Below are 14,254 nucleotides of genomic sequence, written 5' to 3'. Positions count from 1 at the left end.
CATGCTACTATCCTTGACCAGGCAACATCTGATAGATGAGCCTCAGAACCATTTCAGAAGACTGATGGAGTCCAGAAAGAATCTGTGTGGGGTAGAAAAGGCAGTCTGAATTTCTTTTCAAGAGGAGTCTGCCAGTATTAGTTTAAGAAGTTTAAGATGAGTGGGTAGGAGGATAATGGATGAATACACACACACACACACACACACACACACACACAGAGAGAGAGAGAGAGAGAGAGAGAGAGAGAGAGAGAGAGAGAGAGAGAGAGAGAGAGAGAGAGAGAGAGAGACTGAACCAGTCAATCAAATCCTCTCTTTGGACAATGATTAACTATGAAACAAGCAATGTTGTTCATTTCTTTGCCTAATGAGGTTTGGAGCCAGTGCAGTGGGTGTTTTGTTTATTGCTTGCTATTGGAAAATTCTCTTTTATTTCCAGTTTCAATATTTTTATAGATTATTATCATTATGTGTCAAAGCCCCTCTAGGATAGAGAATGAGATAGTGAACATATTATAAAAAAATATGGGAATGGAGGAGATGAAAGCTGGAATCATTGTTGGAGGTTGAAATGCATAAGAATTTGAGATATGCAGGTTATAATATCTTATTATCCCAAAAGAAAGAAGACTTAGAGGAGCTTATTGTTAAAATAAAAACCTAAGTTAAAAAAATCCAGTTTAATGTTCAGTATGAAGAGGGAATGTCAATCTTAGATTCCATTCCGAAAGATCAGAATTCTTTAAACAATAATCTTACATACGGTTGTGAGAGCTAGACAGTGAGAAAGAAGAAAAATATATTCAAATTATGAATTAGGAGCTGATTGTTAAAGATATAGGGAACTGCAGAAAGAATTACTCAGTCAGCCTAGCTAGACCAAATAGGGTGATTCTTCCCTTGCGGTAATATCAGCAAGCAGAAGAAAAACATACTTGGGCAGTGATGTGAACAAAAGATGGCAATATGATGGCTTGCCAAAGTTGAGACTAGCAGTAGAAGAGGAAGATAAAGTAATTTTCTAGGAAAGCAGTAAAGGAAGCAACCAACTCAGTGGCATTTAATGTTAACTAATTCTTATCTGCTAAAAATTTAACCAGCTGTTGAGATCAAAGTCATGTACAGAAAATAGTAACTGCAAATATTTGCTAAAGTGGGATGATTTTTAAAGAGTAGGCTATGTTTTGGAGGGCAGAGTGAATTTTGCTGTTTCTAGATTGGTAATCCTCAATGTATAACCGGTTGTTTAATGACCATTCAAAGTTACCACAGTCTTGGAAAGGTGGTTTGTGGCTCGTAAAATATTTCCGGCCATTGTAGAACATTGTGCCACCCCCTCCCACAGTCACCTGGCACGTTCAGGTATTTGGCTCACATTTATGGCCAAGCGCCCCACAATCGTGTGATTGACATTTGCAATATTTCTGTCAGCTTCCCCAGAAAGTCACTGAGGAAGTTGGATAGGGAAGGTTGCAAGTGGAAGAGGTGGAGGAAAGCTAAAATTCTTTTGTGAACTGCAGAAACAGCGTTGAAATTTTAAAAAATTGCAGTCTGACAAAGGATTTCCCCTCCATGTGCCAAGGGGATCTAAAATCCTTCAACGGGCTGCAGGTACATTTGTATACCTATCAGTTTTTATTACTTAGTGCTTAAACTCACCCTCTTAATAAGCTTTTGTGGAATTAAAAAAAGATGGTATCATTTTCAAAATATAAATGATGACATAGTCCTCAACTTACGACCATTTTTTGAGTGATCATTCAAAATTATGATGGCCCAGAACACAGGGACTTACAAGCTCTACCTAAAGTTCCAACCAGTGCAACATGCTTGTGTTCATGTGGCCAAAATTTGGGCACTTGGCAGCAGGCCTGCCTTTACAACTGTGGGAACACTGTAACTGGGGAGGAGGGCAGGAAAAACCTTGATGACATAATAACAGAGATTGGGGGGGGGGAGAAACAGATTGGTGTTTTGTTTGCAAGCAAATGATTTTTTTTTTAACATTCAAATTGTATGACAAAGCTTCTTTTCTTTACCCATTACAAGAAAGAGCTAAGGGTTTTTCCATGCCCATGACACTATTCTAGCATATTAGTACTTTGCCAGTTTATAGTTTTGGAGATGTTGAGCTCATTTTTTTTTTCTTTCATTCAATTGTGTATGATTCTCAGAGTCTGCCTGACAAGTCCCTGCAGTTTTCTTGGTAAGGTTTTTGCAGAAGTGATTTGTTATTACCTCCTATCTAGAGCTGAGAGAAAGTGAGTGGTCCAAGGTTACCCAGATAACTTTGTGTCTAAGATGAAATTAGAACTCATGGTCTCTGAGGTTTTAGCCTTTATGCCTTAACCATTACACCAAACTAACTGAGGTCAATTAAGGGTTGGATTAGTGATTATTGTTTTAATTAATTATTCTAAGAACTATATAGATTTTTCATTTTGCTTGCTGAACAAACAAAACAGGGTTGTTTTTTTCGAAATAGGGCTACAATAGAGGAGGCATATTCAAGATCAATGACAAAGCTCGCCAAATCAGCAAGCAACTATTCACAGATTGGGTAAGTTGATGGAGTCTAATAGCAATACAGCATGATTCAGGTTCTCTCTTAATATCAGAAATATTGAAAGGAAAATTGAAAGCGTTAGGATGGCTTGTCTGCTTTTCTCAACATAATCTCATTAATATTTTAATTTCAGTATTTTATTATAGCGGTTCTCTGAAATCCTGGAAGAAACAGAATCTATAAGTGCTAGAATTCTTGCTAGGAATACAATGCTAAGTTCCACAAAGAAAAAAATTTCTGAGTCTATTCTTGAGGTTGAACTAAACCTCCATGAAGTTAACTGGATCTTGTTTCGTCATCTCTACTTGAAAGCCTTTCAACATCAGTACTACCATATCCATAACAGATTGTTGATACACATTTAGGTGGCTAACTGTAAGCACAATATTTGCTTCTGAAATAATTAAATAGGAGTCTTTAAAAAATACATGCTACACTGCAGGAAAACATTGCATAATATATTACCTTACTTTCACATGATTTCTGTAGTGAACTATTGTCATATTCACTTCTTAGGACATTTGCACCAGTCTGGGATGTTTTCAAATCATCAACTGAAAAATTAGCATGCTGTCATCTAGAACTTGTTCGAAAGCTGCAAGAACTAATAAAAGAAGTGCAGAAATATGGAGATGAACAAATAAAAGCTCATAAAAAGGTTATGTATATTCCTAAATTTTCTTTAATTATTTTACATAAAGTAATGAATTGGTAGTATTTAACACCCATATAATATTTAACAGACTAAGGAAGAAGTTTCAGGGACTTTGGAAGCAGTTCAAAATTTTCAGAGTATTACCCAGGCCCTGCAAAAAGCAAAAGAAAACTACAATTCAAAATGTGTGGAACAAGAACGTTTGAAAAAAGAAGGTGCAACACAGAGAGAAATAGACAAGGTAACTTTTTTTAAGCCTTTATTTTCTTTTTGCATTTTTCAGCCTGAAAAATTACAGTTTTTTTTTCTAGGTGAGACAATATTAGTGATAGTGTAACACATTGTTTGCTTGCTGAAATAGTTGTACATTAGCAAACATTTAAGCAGAGATGTATCATTTTTGCTACTTTATTCCCCAAAAGGTAAATATGTTGTCTTAAACCTTATGTTATGGACTCCTGAAAATTTATACTTTAAGTCAAATGTCTTAAAGTATCCAGTATTCCATAGTCTGAATCTTAAAACAAAAAAAAGGAAGACTGTTCAACTTTGACAAATTGTAGAAATGCTTATTTCCTAAACTGTGGTGCTGTCCTATTTTTGTTTGAGATTACAGCTTTTTAATGGGAATCTCCCCTCCCCCCCCAAAAATAGTTGAACAATCATTTTCTCATATATATTATAATAAAACTGTTATGTAAGCTGTTACAGGGAAAAAAGTTGTTTTACATATTTTATTAAAACATTAGATGTTCTGTTAATTTTTTATGAGTTATATATGGCAAGAATTGATATTTACTCTGAGAGCCAGTGAATGTGTGTAAGGAAAGGTAAAGGTTATTTGAACTCAACTGTCAATGCATTTTTTTTTTGGGGGGGGGGGTTAATAGTACAGAAGTTGCTTGTCACTGCCTTCTTTCAGAATATTATTTTGGTTTTTTTACCTCCCAGAGTAATCTATAATTCTGGGATCCTTGTACATTAGTCAGATCGATCAACCAATCCTGGCTAATTCTGCTCCCAAACGCAGCCAGAACTAAATTTATGGTAAACTATCTTCTTCCTCTGTGATTTGTCTAGGCGGCAGTAAAATCCAAGAAGGCTACTGAAATGTACAAATTATATGTAGAAAAATATGCTGTAGCAAAATCTGAGTTTGAACAGAAGATGAATGAAACTTCCCAGGTAAGCTTTATCTCCAATTTATTAAATCAAAAGTTATCATGAAGTAGATTCACTGAACCAGAATGTCTACTCCAAACATATCTAAATCTGAATCCTACCCATTATATATCAATAGCTAGAACCTTGGTTAATTTTCATTACATCCTTATAGACAGTTTTCTCACTTTTATTTTGTAGCATTTTGTAAGGAGTCTGATAGAAGAAAAAACAAAATCCAGGTTGAAAAAAAAAATATTTGTATTTGGGTTTCAGAGGAAATGTTTGCACATAAACCCAAATAGTTCCCGGGACATTTTAAAATCTGGACAAGTTGTTCTTTATATGCATTAGTGTTCTTTTTGAGAAGAACTTTTGAACATAATAGCCTGTTTTATCATTGGCATTAAATTAAAATATTTTCATATTACAGAAATTTCAAAATATTGAAGAAATGCATCTCTTCCATATGAAAGAGATTATAGAAAGTTTTTCGAGTACAATAAATGAAATTCATTTACAGATTGGAGAGGTAAGTCATTGATTGTGTTTCATTAATCATGCTCTGAATTGAAGAGTCTTTCATATCTGAATTGCCTCCCTGTCAAGATTTGTATTTAATATTTGTTTGAAATCATTTGGGAAGATTTAATGGGATAACTGTAAGGCGATTTTAAATATTGCATTATAATATAAATGTTGTGTTATATTTTTATTATACAATGTACACATATTTTAAATTTAAATATTTTCATATCTAAAATAAGAAGAAAAAACTTTAGGGAGCAAATATTTTATTAATAAATAATACTAAAATGTGAAAATGCCTTTTTCTCAAAGGCATAATTAAATTTTTATATTTCTGGTCATTTGCAATACTACTGATTGCCTTGTGATTATATTTAGCTAGCATCTTAGAGAGAAACCAGCATTTGGTTCTCCTTTTGGATCACTAGGAAATTTTCTGTCCGCTTTCTCTCTCTCCCTCTGTATATTATCTTTTATCTCCTTTCTTGTAATTGTACATTTTAGAAAAAATCTTTACTTCAGTCAGGATTGCTGCATTCTGTACATCAGAAAATTAATCCATATAATGTAGAGATGTAGGAAATCACTGTAACAAAAAAGCTAGATAAAAACAAGTGATGAATTAGCTTACACATCTCTCCTTAATTCATAAATAACTAGATTTAAACCCATTATAAACATGGTAAATACTTCATCTTCCTCTTATATTTATTTTTGGTGAAATATGTGATTTTTATTCTGAATCATTGTAGCAAGCATATGCAGAATTACATTATACTGGAATTATGCCAAAAGGAAAATAGATTTAAATTCTATTGAAAATGATAGCTAAAAGGACTGTTCCTTTTATGGCATAAAATACATTTTCATCATACAATAATTCAAACATGGGAAAAGAAGCTGATACCTCATATCAATTATAACATTACAGTGGTAAACAAGCAAAAACATATTTAGCCTATATCTAGTTAACTAAATTAAGCTTTCTAAATACTTGGCCCAAAAAATTACTTCTATCAAATACTGTAGCATTTTCAGAATTCTTAGATTTCCATGTCAAGGGAAAAGTTCCCAATCATATAAAATGTTCAAAAGTACTTACAGAAATTGAAAAATGCAGACCTCCACAAATCAAAAATGTTTGTAAAGCTGAAGAGACAAATAACAAGTGAAAAAACTCATTCTGTTTGAAATAAGTTAAACAGCAAGGATACAGAAAAAGATACAAAATGGAGGCCATCCCTCAAAGTTTTAAGAGAAACCAAAATTTTATAGGCAAAAGAAAAATAATATATTAAGAATAAACAAAGAATGAAGTTGCCTGGCTCTGTCTTTCACAGAGGCTGCAGGAAACTAAAGTCAAAATACCTTAAATTCAGAACATTTGCACATACAATTTCTCTGAATAAATTTTTCATATTTGATTGCTATAACCTTTTGGCTTGCCTGGTCTGCACTGAGTGAAGAACTGTCTTGGGCTGCATATAAAATATATAACATAGTTAATGTATTTACTGTAAATAACAAATTTCCTTTATTATTTTATATTTTTCATTATCTTGTGGGCCACAATACTAATTGTCCAGGGCTGCATGCATGCTATAAAGCCTTTCTCTTTCGTCTTTGCTCCTGTTTCATCTGAAAACTTCTGCAATGTTAAAATTCCTCAGTAATCTTCAGATGAACTATTTTTTTTCCTGAAAGGTCCATGAAGAATTTATAAATAACATAGCAAACACAACAGTTGAAAGTCTGATACAAAAATTTGCTGAGTTAAAAGGCACAGGCAAAGAGAAACCTGGTGAGTTTTTGTAACTCTTTTCTTAATAGTTTTTGCCATTGAAGACAAGGTTCTGCCATTGGGCTTTGATCCAGATGTACAATAGATGTACAATAGAAGTCTGTTCAATTGTTATATTGATTGTTGGTGGTGGTTTCGTAAACCTTCTGCTGGTGATGGTACATGGTTTTTATAACACTCTTTGGTCATTCATTTAAGCAGTGTGGTAGCCTAGAGGTGAAGACCACTCGCCTCTCAACTTGGAAGTTTGAGAGTTCAATCCTAGGTAGTGGCAGATGTTTCTCTCCTAGGACCCAAAGAAAAAATGTCTGCTGCAAACTCAATGTGAGTGTCAGTCAGGGCATCTGGCCAGTAAATGCTCAGCTCCATCCATTCATCCTGACTCTACCCCAAAATAGGGACTTATAGGTTCATTAAAAAGGAGTTTTGTTCATTTATTCATTCTTTTCATTCATTCATTCATTCAATCAATCATGCATTCTTTCATGACCTGAAAGTCAGTGTTGACTCATGGCAACTACCTGGGCTAATCCTTATAGTTCACTTGTCTTCTTCTCAGGGCTAAGAGAAAATGACTGGCCCAAAGTTACCTTGATGGCTTTGGCCCTAAAGTGGAACTAGAACTCCCAAGTTCTATGTTTCTAGCTTGGTGCCTTAATCACTACATCAAACTAGCTATTTTATGTAGTGTTTTAAGTGTTGTAAGCCATTGAGAGTCATGTATTTCAGATGGGCAGCTATATGAATTGAATGAACAAAGAAGATACACTTTCTGCATGTGTATCATTCTACTTAAAAAATAAAATCAGCTATAATTTAGTGATTGCTAAAATGTTAAAATTCATTTTTAAGAAACAATTATACTTGATACTTTTACACTGACAATCCTCTTTTAATTCAATTTACCTCAAGTGAAATTGGCTCAGTCTTGAGATTATTTTTTAATGTCCAGGCTAATTATGCCAGCCAAATAAAATTAGCATTTACATTTAATTTTAAAAATCCACTTTATATTCTTTAATTTAAACATATGTTATTGCATCTGGAAACTGATGAGTTCCTAAAATAGCATTTATTGTGTAGAAAAATAGACTCAAAGTATGTCCTGCTTTTTCTCTCCTTCCTTCCCTCCCCCCCCTTCCCTCCCTTCCCTTCCCTTCCCTTCCTTTCAAGGAAAAACAACATGGCTAGTTTTAAAAACTATAAAAATAAATAAAATAAAAGACTTTCCAGTTAATTTATTATTGATTATCAAAGTTAGTCAAAGCCAGTGTCAACTTTCAAAGTTTAATAAAACTGCATCACATTTATATCTCTATATTATGTTGGAGCTGAATGCGTTCCGCCTTGAATTCTTATCTTCTAAATAGAAATACCGGTAGTCCTTAAGTTACAATTGTAATGGAGCCTGCCCATCACGGTCATAAGTCATGACAGTTATAGATAGGGTTACCCACATAATTGACTCAATTTTACAGACTTTTTGTGGCAATCTTTAAGTGAACCTGTTGCTTGCTATTTTGGCCCATGATTACAGGACACTGCAAACAACTGTAAATGTGGACTGATTGCCAAGCACCTGATATGCAACCACTTGTGGGGGGGAGGCCAGCCATCAGAATTTCGGAACTAGATCGTAAATACCCTGAGTTTAGGGTTAGGTTAAGTGACTGGTTATAATGTATGCAGAGTAGATAGGTCTAATAATACATGAAGAGCATTTCAAAACCAGCAGGTAGTAAGGAACACTGGGTAATGGTGTGTGTGTGAGGGTTTGTTTGTTTTGAAGCTGGCAGCTAAAAGTGAAATGCTAATGGGCTAATCTAAACTTCAATTTCTTGGTGTGGGGGCTGTATAGCAGGCACGTCAAACTGACAGCCCGCAGGCCAGATGCGTCACGCCAAAACCATGCCACCCCATTGCCAGCAGTGGGGGAAAAGTCACGATATGTTGCGAGTTAAAAATAGGATAAAAACCTATTTTTAATAAGACACATTTTCTCATCTTGAGCACATTAAAGCAGGCTGAAATGATAGAAGGAAAAGGCCCACATTGATATATTAAAAATAATAGAGGAATATCTTGTACACTGATCAGCTGTTTGGTGAATAGTTGTGCTGCATCTGTGATGGAGCTGGCAGTATTGATGAAGCCTTGAGGTGTTGGAGGCATCTGTTGGTATAGAGTTTTTCAGGATAAAGGTAGCTAGGAAAATTAGGCTGTGGTGGTGACATTATGTCCTAATGGTGACATTTGGCAGCAGTAGATTTGTTGAGTGTGCATGTGTGTGTGTGTGTGTGTGTGTGTGTGTGTGTGTGTGTGTGTATACATACACACATACATACATACATACACACACACACACACACACACACATATACATATACATACACATACACACACACACACACACACATATATATATATATATATATATATATATATATATATATATATATAGTTCAGTACATGTTTTTACTGCAAAAATATTTTTGTTACTTCACAAAAGTATTTGTGCAATGTATTGACTAATATAATCCCTTTTCTAACTTCTCTGAAACTTTTTTGTAAATAAAACTATTTTTATTAAAGAATTATATAAATTGAACATGAGTTTTTAGGTTTCTAAAATAGTGAACACCAGTGTCTTAATCCAAAAGGAAAAGTCTGAAGAAATTTTAACAAATGTATAGTATAGTTAGGACCAATTGTCTTTTCATAAAATATTAAAATTCTATAATATAAATATATTCATATGCTAACTTTTTCAATAATTAATTGTATAGTGATTATGTGAACAATATACACTGAATAATTTTACATTTAGCAGTGGTTTTGGTTTATATTTAGCAGTATTTCTCTTAATTTCAATTTCCAATATTTGTATTGATATTAAATATGAAGTGACATGAGGAGTTAGTAACAGAAAGATTGTGTATGTATTTATAATGCAAAATTAACCTTTGTGATTGAGCTTTTACATCTAAGCACTAGGAACAGTCATTTGTTTTGACATCAAAATTAATTGAGACTAAAACAGTTGAAATTCCACTTGTATCAAGCTGTTCATTAGGAATTGCACTCTGGCTTTAGTGCTGTCAAAAAAATAACTTGTTCGACTATGATTAAATAGCAGAATGATGGTCGGTCCACTGCATTTGAGAAAGAGGTTGAATAAACTTTCTACTGCAGGAACAATTCAAAAGTGACATGTTGCAAGAGGGATAGAATGTGCATTGATTTCCAGCTGAGCTGTCAACTGGCACTGAGCTAGACACGCAAAGCTTTGCGATTTTGAAGCAGCATGTGAGGCATATGTAGTTTTGAGAAAATTGTCCTCCTTTCATGCATGAGTTCCTACTAGGAGATGGGGGCAGGGAAGAGAATCTTTTGTTTTCTTCTAAAACCAGCCATTCGGTTTTCTTACATGTATGGAGAAGTGGTTTGGTACTAATGTTGTTTTTAAGTAGGGGTTGCTTTTGAAAATGATCCTGCAGGTCGATATTTGCTATCTAAACAATTTGTGATTGTTTAGAAAGTCTACTCCATCTTTTTTTTTTACTTTAATTATTGATGCATTTTAAGAATATTCAAGAACAGTTTTTCAGCATCCATTATTTTCTTCCTTTTTCTGTATACATATTTGATACATGTTCTAACTGGTTTAATTTGAACTGAGTATTTCAATTGTATCAGTTGACCTGCCATGACCCCATTCTCAAACTGATTGCTGGGACAACGCACTGTTTCAGAGCTGTTACTGATTAAGTGACAGGTGACTGTGAATTTTCAAGACTTCTTATTGTTCCTTTAGTGCTGAACATTTCTGTTGCAAAACAAAACATATCATAAGAACTCAAAATAGAATTGGCTGTGTCCTCTTTTTTAAAATAATTAGAAGGTTCCTACTTAGATGGATGATGATGAGGATGATGATGGGTCAGTGACTTAATTTATATTTGTTTATTCTCTTAAAAATCTATATTATAGTGTAGCCATCTAATTTTCACCATTTAAATTACAAACCTGGTTTTGTTTATACATATGATTGAATTTAATGCATACAGAAATCAACTGGGGAATCAGTTTGGATTTGTGTAAATTAATCTGAGCACTCAGTAGGTGACAGCGTGTAGCCCACACTGTCTCTTCTTGGAAGCTAAATAGAGTTGGGTCTATGGTTAGTACTTGACTGAAAGCCTACCAAGGAATCCCAGGGCTGTAGATGGGCCTCAGAAGTAGGAAGAACGTTCAGAAGAAGACAGCGTCCTTAGTATTAATGCAAAAAAAAAAAACATTGATATGTCTATATAGTCACCAGGAGTCAAGCTCAAATTGAAAAGTGTCTTTATCTTTTTAAATCTTTACCGAGTTATATATTCAATGACTCTTGCCATCAGACTAGCTATCCTAACTCATTAAAAAGTTTAAATGTATTGTTTAATATTATTTTACATGTATATATAATGTGAGCAGTAACTGTTACAAATGTATTAATTGTGGGGTGATCTGATTATACTTTTCTGTTGATTCAGTGAAGTGAATTCTGGGGCTTCTCATAAGTACAGATATATATATATATATATATATATATATATATATATATATATATATATATATATATATATATATATATATTTGTCAGCCCGTTTATGGATTGGTAAATATGGAACTAGGGCATGGTCAATATTTCATTATTTTAGATCTAGTGGCCCTATTCATGGATCCTGATGATCTTGGCCTAGGTTTTTGATGATAAAATATCATTTCTATGGTAGTGGATGAACATGCAGACATGTATTACCAAGATCTGGTTCAGCTGTCTCTGAGATTTGTCCTGGATTTTTGGTCTCTTTGACACAAGAGCTTGCAGGTGTATGTGTTATGTGTGTACACATACATATGTACATGCACTATTTTTGATCTTTAAATGTATCCTTCCCACAGCCAGGAACTCCTCTCCAAGATAGCTACATGAATATCACTATGCTGTTTTGCATCTTAGGGACAAGCAATAATATACTACTGCATAACATAAAAGAGTTAACTAAAGAGTAACATTTTTTTTCTTGCTTTCAGTACTGATTGAATTTGAAGAATGTAATACAGCCAGTGCAGTTGAGGGTAAGTTTTTCTTCATTGTAAAAATGATTTAAAATATCCAACATAGGCTCTTTTTATTTATTATTATTATTATTTTATTTATCATTAGGAATAATCTATGTTAAAATATTAAGTGAAGTAACTGAAGGTGAAAGTATTCTGTCTGTCTCTGATGTAACAGGATCAATTGTAAGCACAGATGTCTTTCTATAGTCACATCATAAAAGCAACAGAAAAATTTCCTCATCCTCATAACTATTTTTTTTCTGAATAAGAAACAGTTTCTCAGCATTCAGTTTTTTTAATTTTTTGCATCGGTCCTTTTCCCATTTTCAAATAAGTGCAGAACATTTACTAATTGCATTCTCCGACTCTTCACTTAGTTTCTAAGAGTTCTTGAAGAGTATATACATGGAAAGAAGTATTACCTGCAAAGTTTTTTTTAGTATCCTAAGATTCTCTGGTGATTTATTATTGATTTAAAGTAGGTAGTTTTTTAAATTATCTTCTTACCTATCTTAAGTTGCAAATCCATCTTTGCATCATTGCAAATTCATCTTTGCATCATTTATTCTAATTGTCTGGGAGTGGAACAGAAACCTTCCTTATACCATCTTTAGATATTCAATCTATTTTATTGTACTCAACTTTGTTACATCTTTTTCCTTCCATATCTTATATGCCTTTTTTAAATGTGCTTTTTAGAAGGTTATAAACCCCTTTTATAATAAGCAAAAGAAAGCCCTATTTGACAAACACATCTTCTGTTTGAACAGAAATCACTTTGGTTACTCCAGTTAAATGATTTTTGTCAATAGAATTGATCTGGATTAGCTACTATCTTTCTAATAGCAAGGCTGGTTATTAGGATCACTGCCATACTTTTACTGTTCCTTCACAGAACCAATGTGTTCAGCTGCCTATGAGGAATTAGAAAAAATAGCAAGTGAGAAATGCTCATTCTGCTTGCTGTAAGATTGTCTGCATTTCAAGGAGCATTGAATCACCAGGCTACACCTTAGATCACAGGTGTCAAACTTGCAACATCACATGATGTGTCGTGACGTATCACAACTTTTTTTCTATTGCCGGCAATGGGGTGAGCACGATTTTATGTGACACATCCGGCCCATGGGCTAGCAGTTTGACACCTCTGCCTTAGATAATAACCTTGAAGTATGTGTTCTGTCACAAATTAGGAAAGTAAAGTACATGCTAGAATGCTGTAACATTAATGTGTTATGCTGTTATTGTTGTTTATTCAATGTAGATGCCTTCCAATTTCAATTGATTCTGGACAGCAGACAGTATAAAAAATGAAGGAAAAAAGTTCAAACAAAAAATAAAACATATAACAATAACAAAGGTAGCAAATCTGATCAACAACATGTCATGCATCTAACAAGGGGCTGCAGCCATCTTAACTCAAAGCCCATTGATCTCACTGTTGATGAAAACCAGGACAATATTGACAGGCCTAATCCCCAAACCTAATTGTGGGTTTTGATTCCTTGAAAAGTTTGCGAGCAAATATTAATAGGTGGGGGGTGCACTGTGCTTGCCTGGATAAGCTGCCATTCAGCTTGACCAAGCAGATCAGGACTAGTTTAACAAAGTAGACAAGTGTCACACAAGTCATTTGAAATTTTAGGGACTCATGACAACTACAATGTTTGAGAATCCCTGATATAAGCAGAAATCTTGATTCGGAGCCATGTTTAAGAATAAATTAAATCTTTTAATTTTAATGGACTTAGTAGTCCACTGTATGTATTTTTATTTTTGGCAGTGCTTTCGTAATGACATATAATAATCTCATGAAATAAATTATCTTCATATTTGCTGTACTTATGCATTATTTCAGTTTATGCTGAATAATGTGGTTTTTAATTTTTATTTAATAATAATTTATTTGCAGGAATAAAGCCAAGAAAAAGAAAGCATTTTGGATTGTCAGGGATTATTAAAAAGGAAAAAGATCCAGAATCTATGTAAGCATGTTTCATACAAAAATATAAAAAATAATGAACTAGTACAATAAAAGCACAACATTTATTTTATAATTCTTATTGTAAAATGTCAAGAGCTTCTGTTTTTAAAGACTATTAGAAATAGTCCTTTTCACTTATACTGTTCTATACTGGAAAATGCCATTTTTGACAAGAGCATTAATGAATTAATTTCACACACATATTTTCTAAACATAGGCTTTTATATTATTTTATGCAAGATCACTTTCCAGTTCAAACTATGTGTATTCCCACAATACTGCTCCTAGAGCTGAGAACTTTTTTAAAAATGCATATTTTATCCATCCTAAAGAATGCAGTTAGTTGTCAAAGAGGAGAAAGTGGAATTTGATCTATCATAAAAATCAAAGGATAGTTTAATAACACATTTGTTTTTTCTTAGGTTTTGGTCATAACTCTATATAGTAGTG

General features: G+C 33.5%; 1 protein-coding gene across 2 annotated transcripts in view; it reads left to right on the top strand.

Annotated features, from left to right (window-relative positions):
- Positions 1-14,254, top strand: part of FCHO2 (FCH and mu domain containing endocytic adaptor 2) — an 81,624-nt gene that overhangs the window by 28,917 nt on the left and 38,453 nt on the right. For both annotated transcript variants that reach the window (XM_039320714.1, XM_039320713.1), the window contains exons 3-10: positions 2,486-2,560; positions 3,083-3,224; positions 3,310-3,462; positions 4,302-4,406; positions 4,816-4,914; positions 6,615-6,711; positions 11,791-11,835; positions 13,733-13,805. In XM_039320714.1, coding sequence (XP_039176648.1) covers positions 2,486-2,560; positions 3,083-3,224; positions 3,310-3,462; positions 4,302-4,406; positions 4,816-4,914; positions 6,615-6,711; positions 11,791-11,835; positions 13,733-13,805 — 789 coding nt within the window. The remainder of the gene's footprint in view (positions 1-2,485; positions 2,561-3,082; positions 3,225-3,309; positions 3,463-4,301; positions 4,407-4,815; positions 4,915-6,614; positions 6,712-11,790; positions 11,836-13,732; positions 13,806-14,254) is intronic.

This window comes from Crotalus tigris, unplaced genomic scaffold (genome assembly GCF_016545835.1).
Source record: "Crotalus tigris isolate CLP2741 ecotype Arizona unplaced genomic scaffold, ASM1654583v1 scf7180000023687.2574627, whole genome shotgun sequence".
Classification (NCBI taxonomy): Eukaryota; Metazoa; Chordata; class Lepidosauria; order Squamata; family Viperidae; genus Crotalus; species Crotalus tigris.
This window is presented reverse-complemented; position numbering and strand designations above follow the sequence as displayed.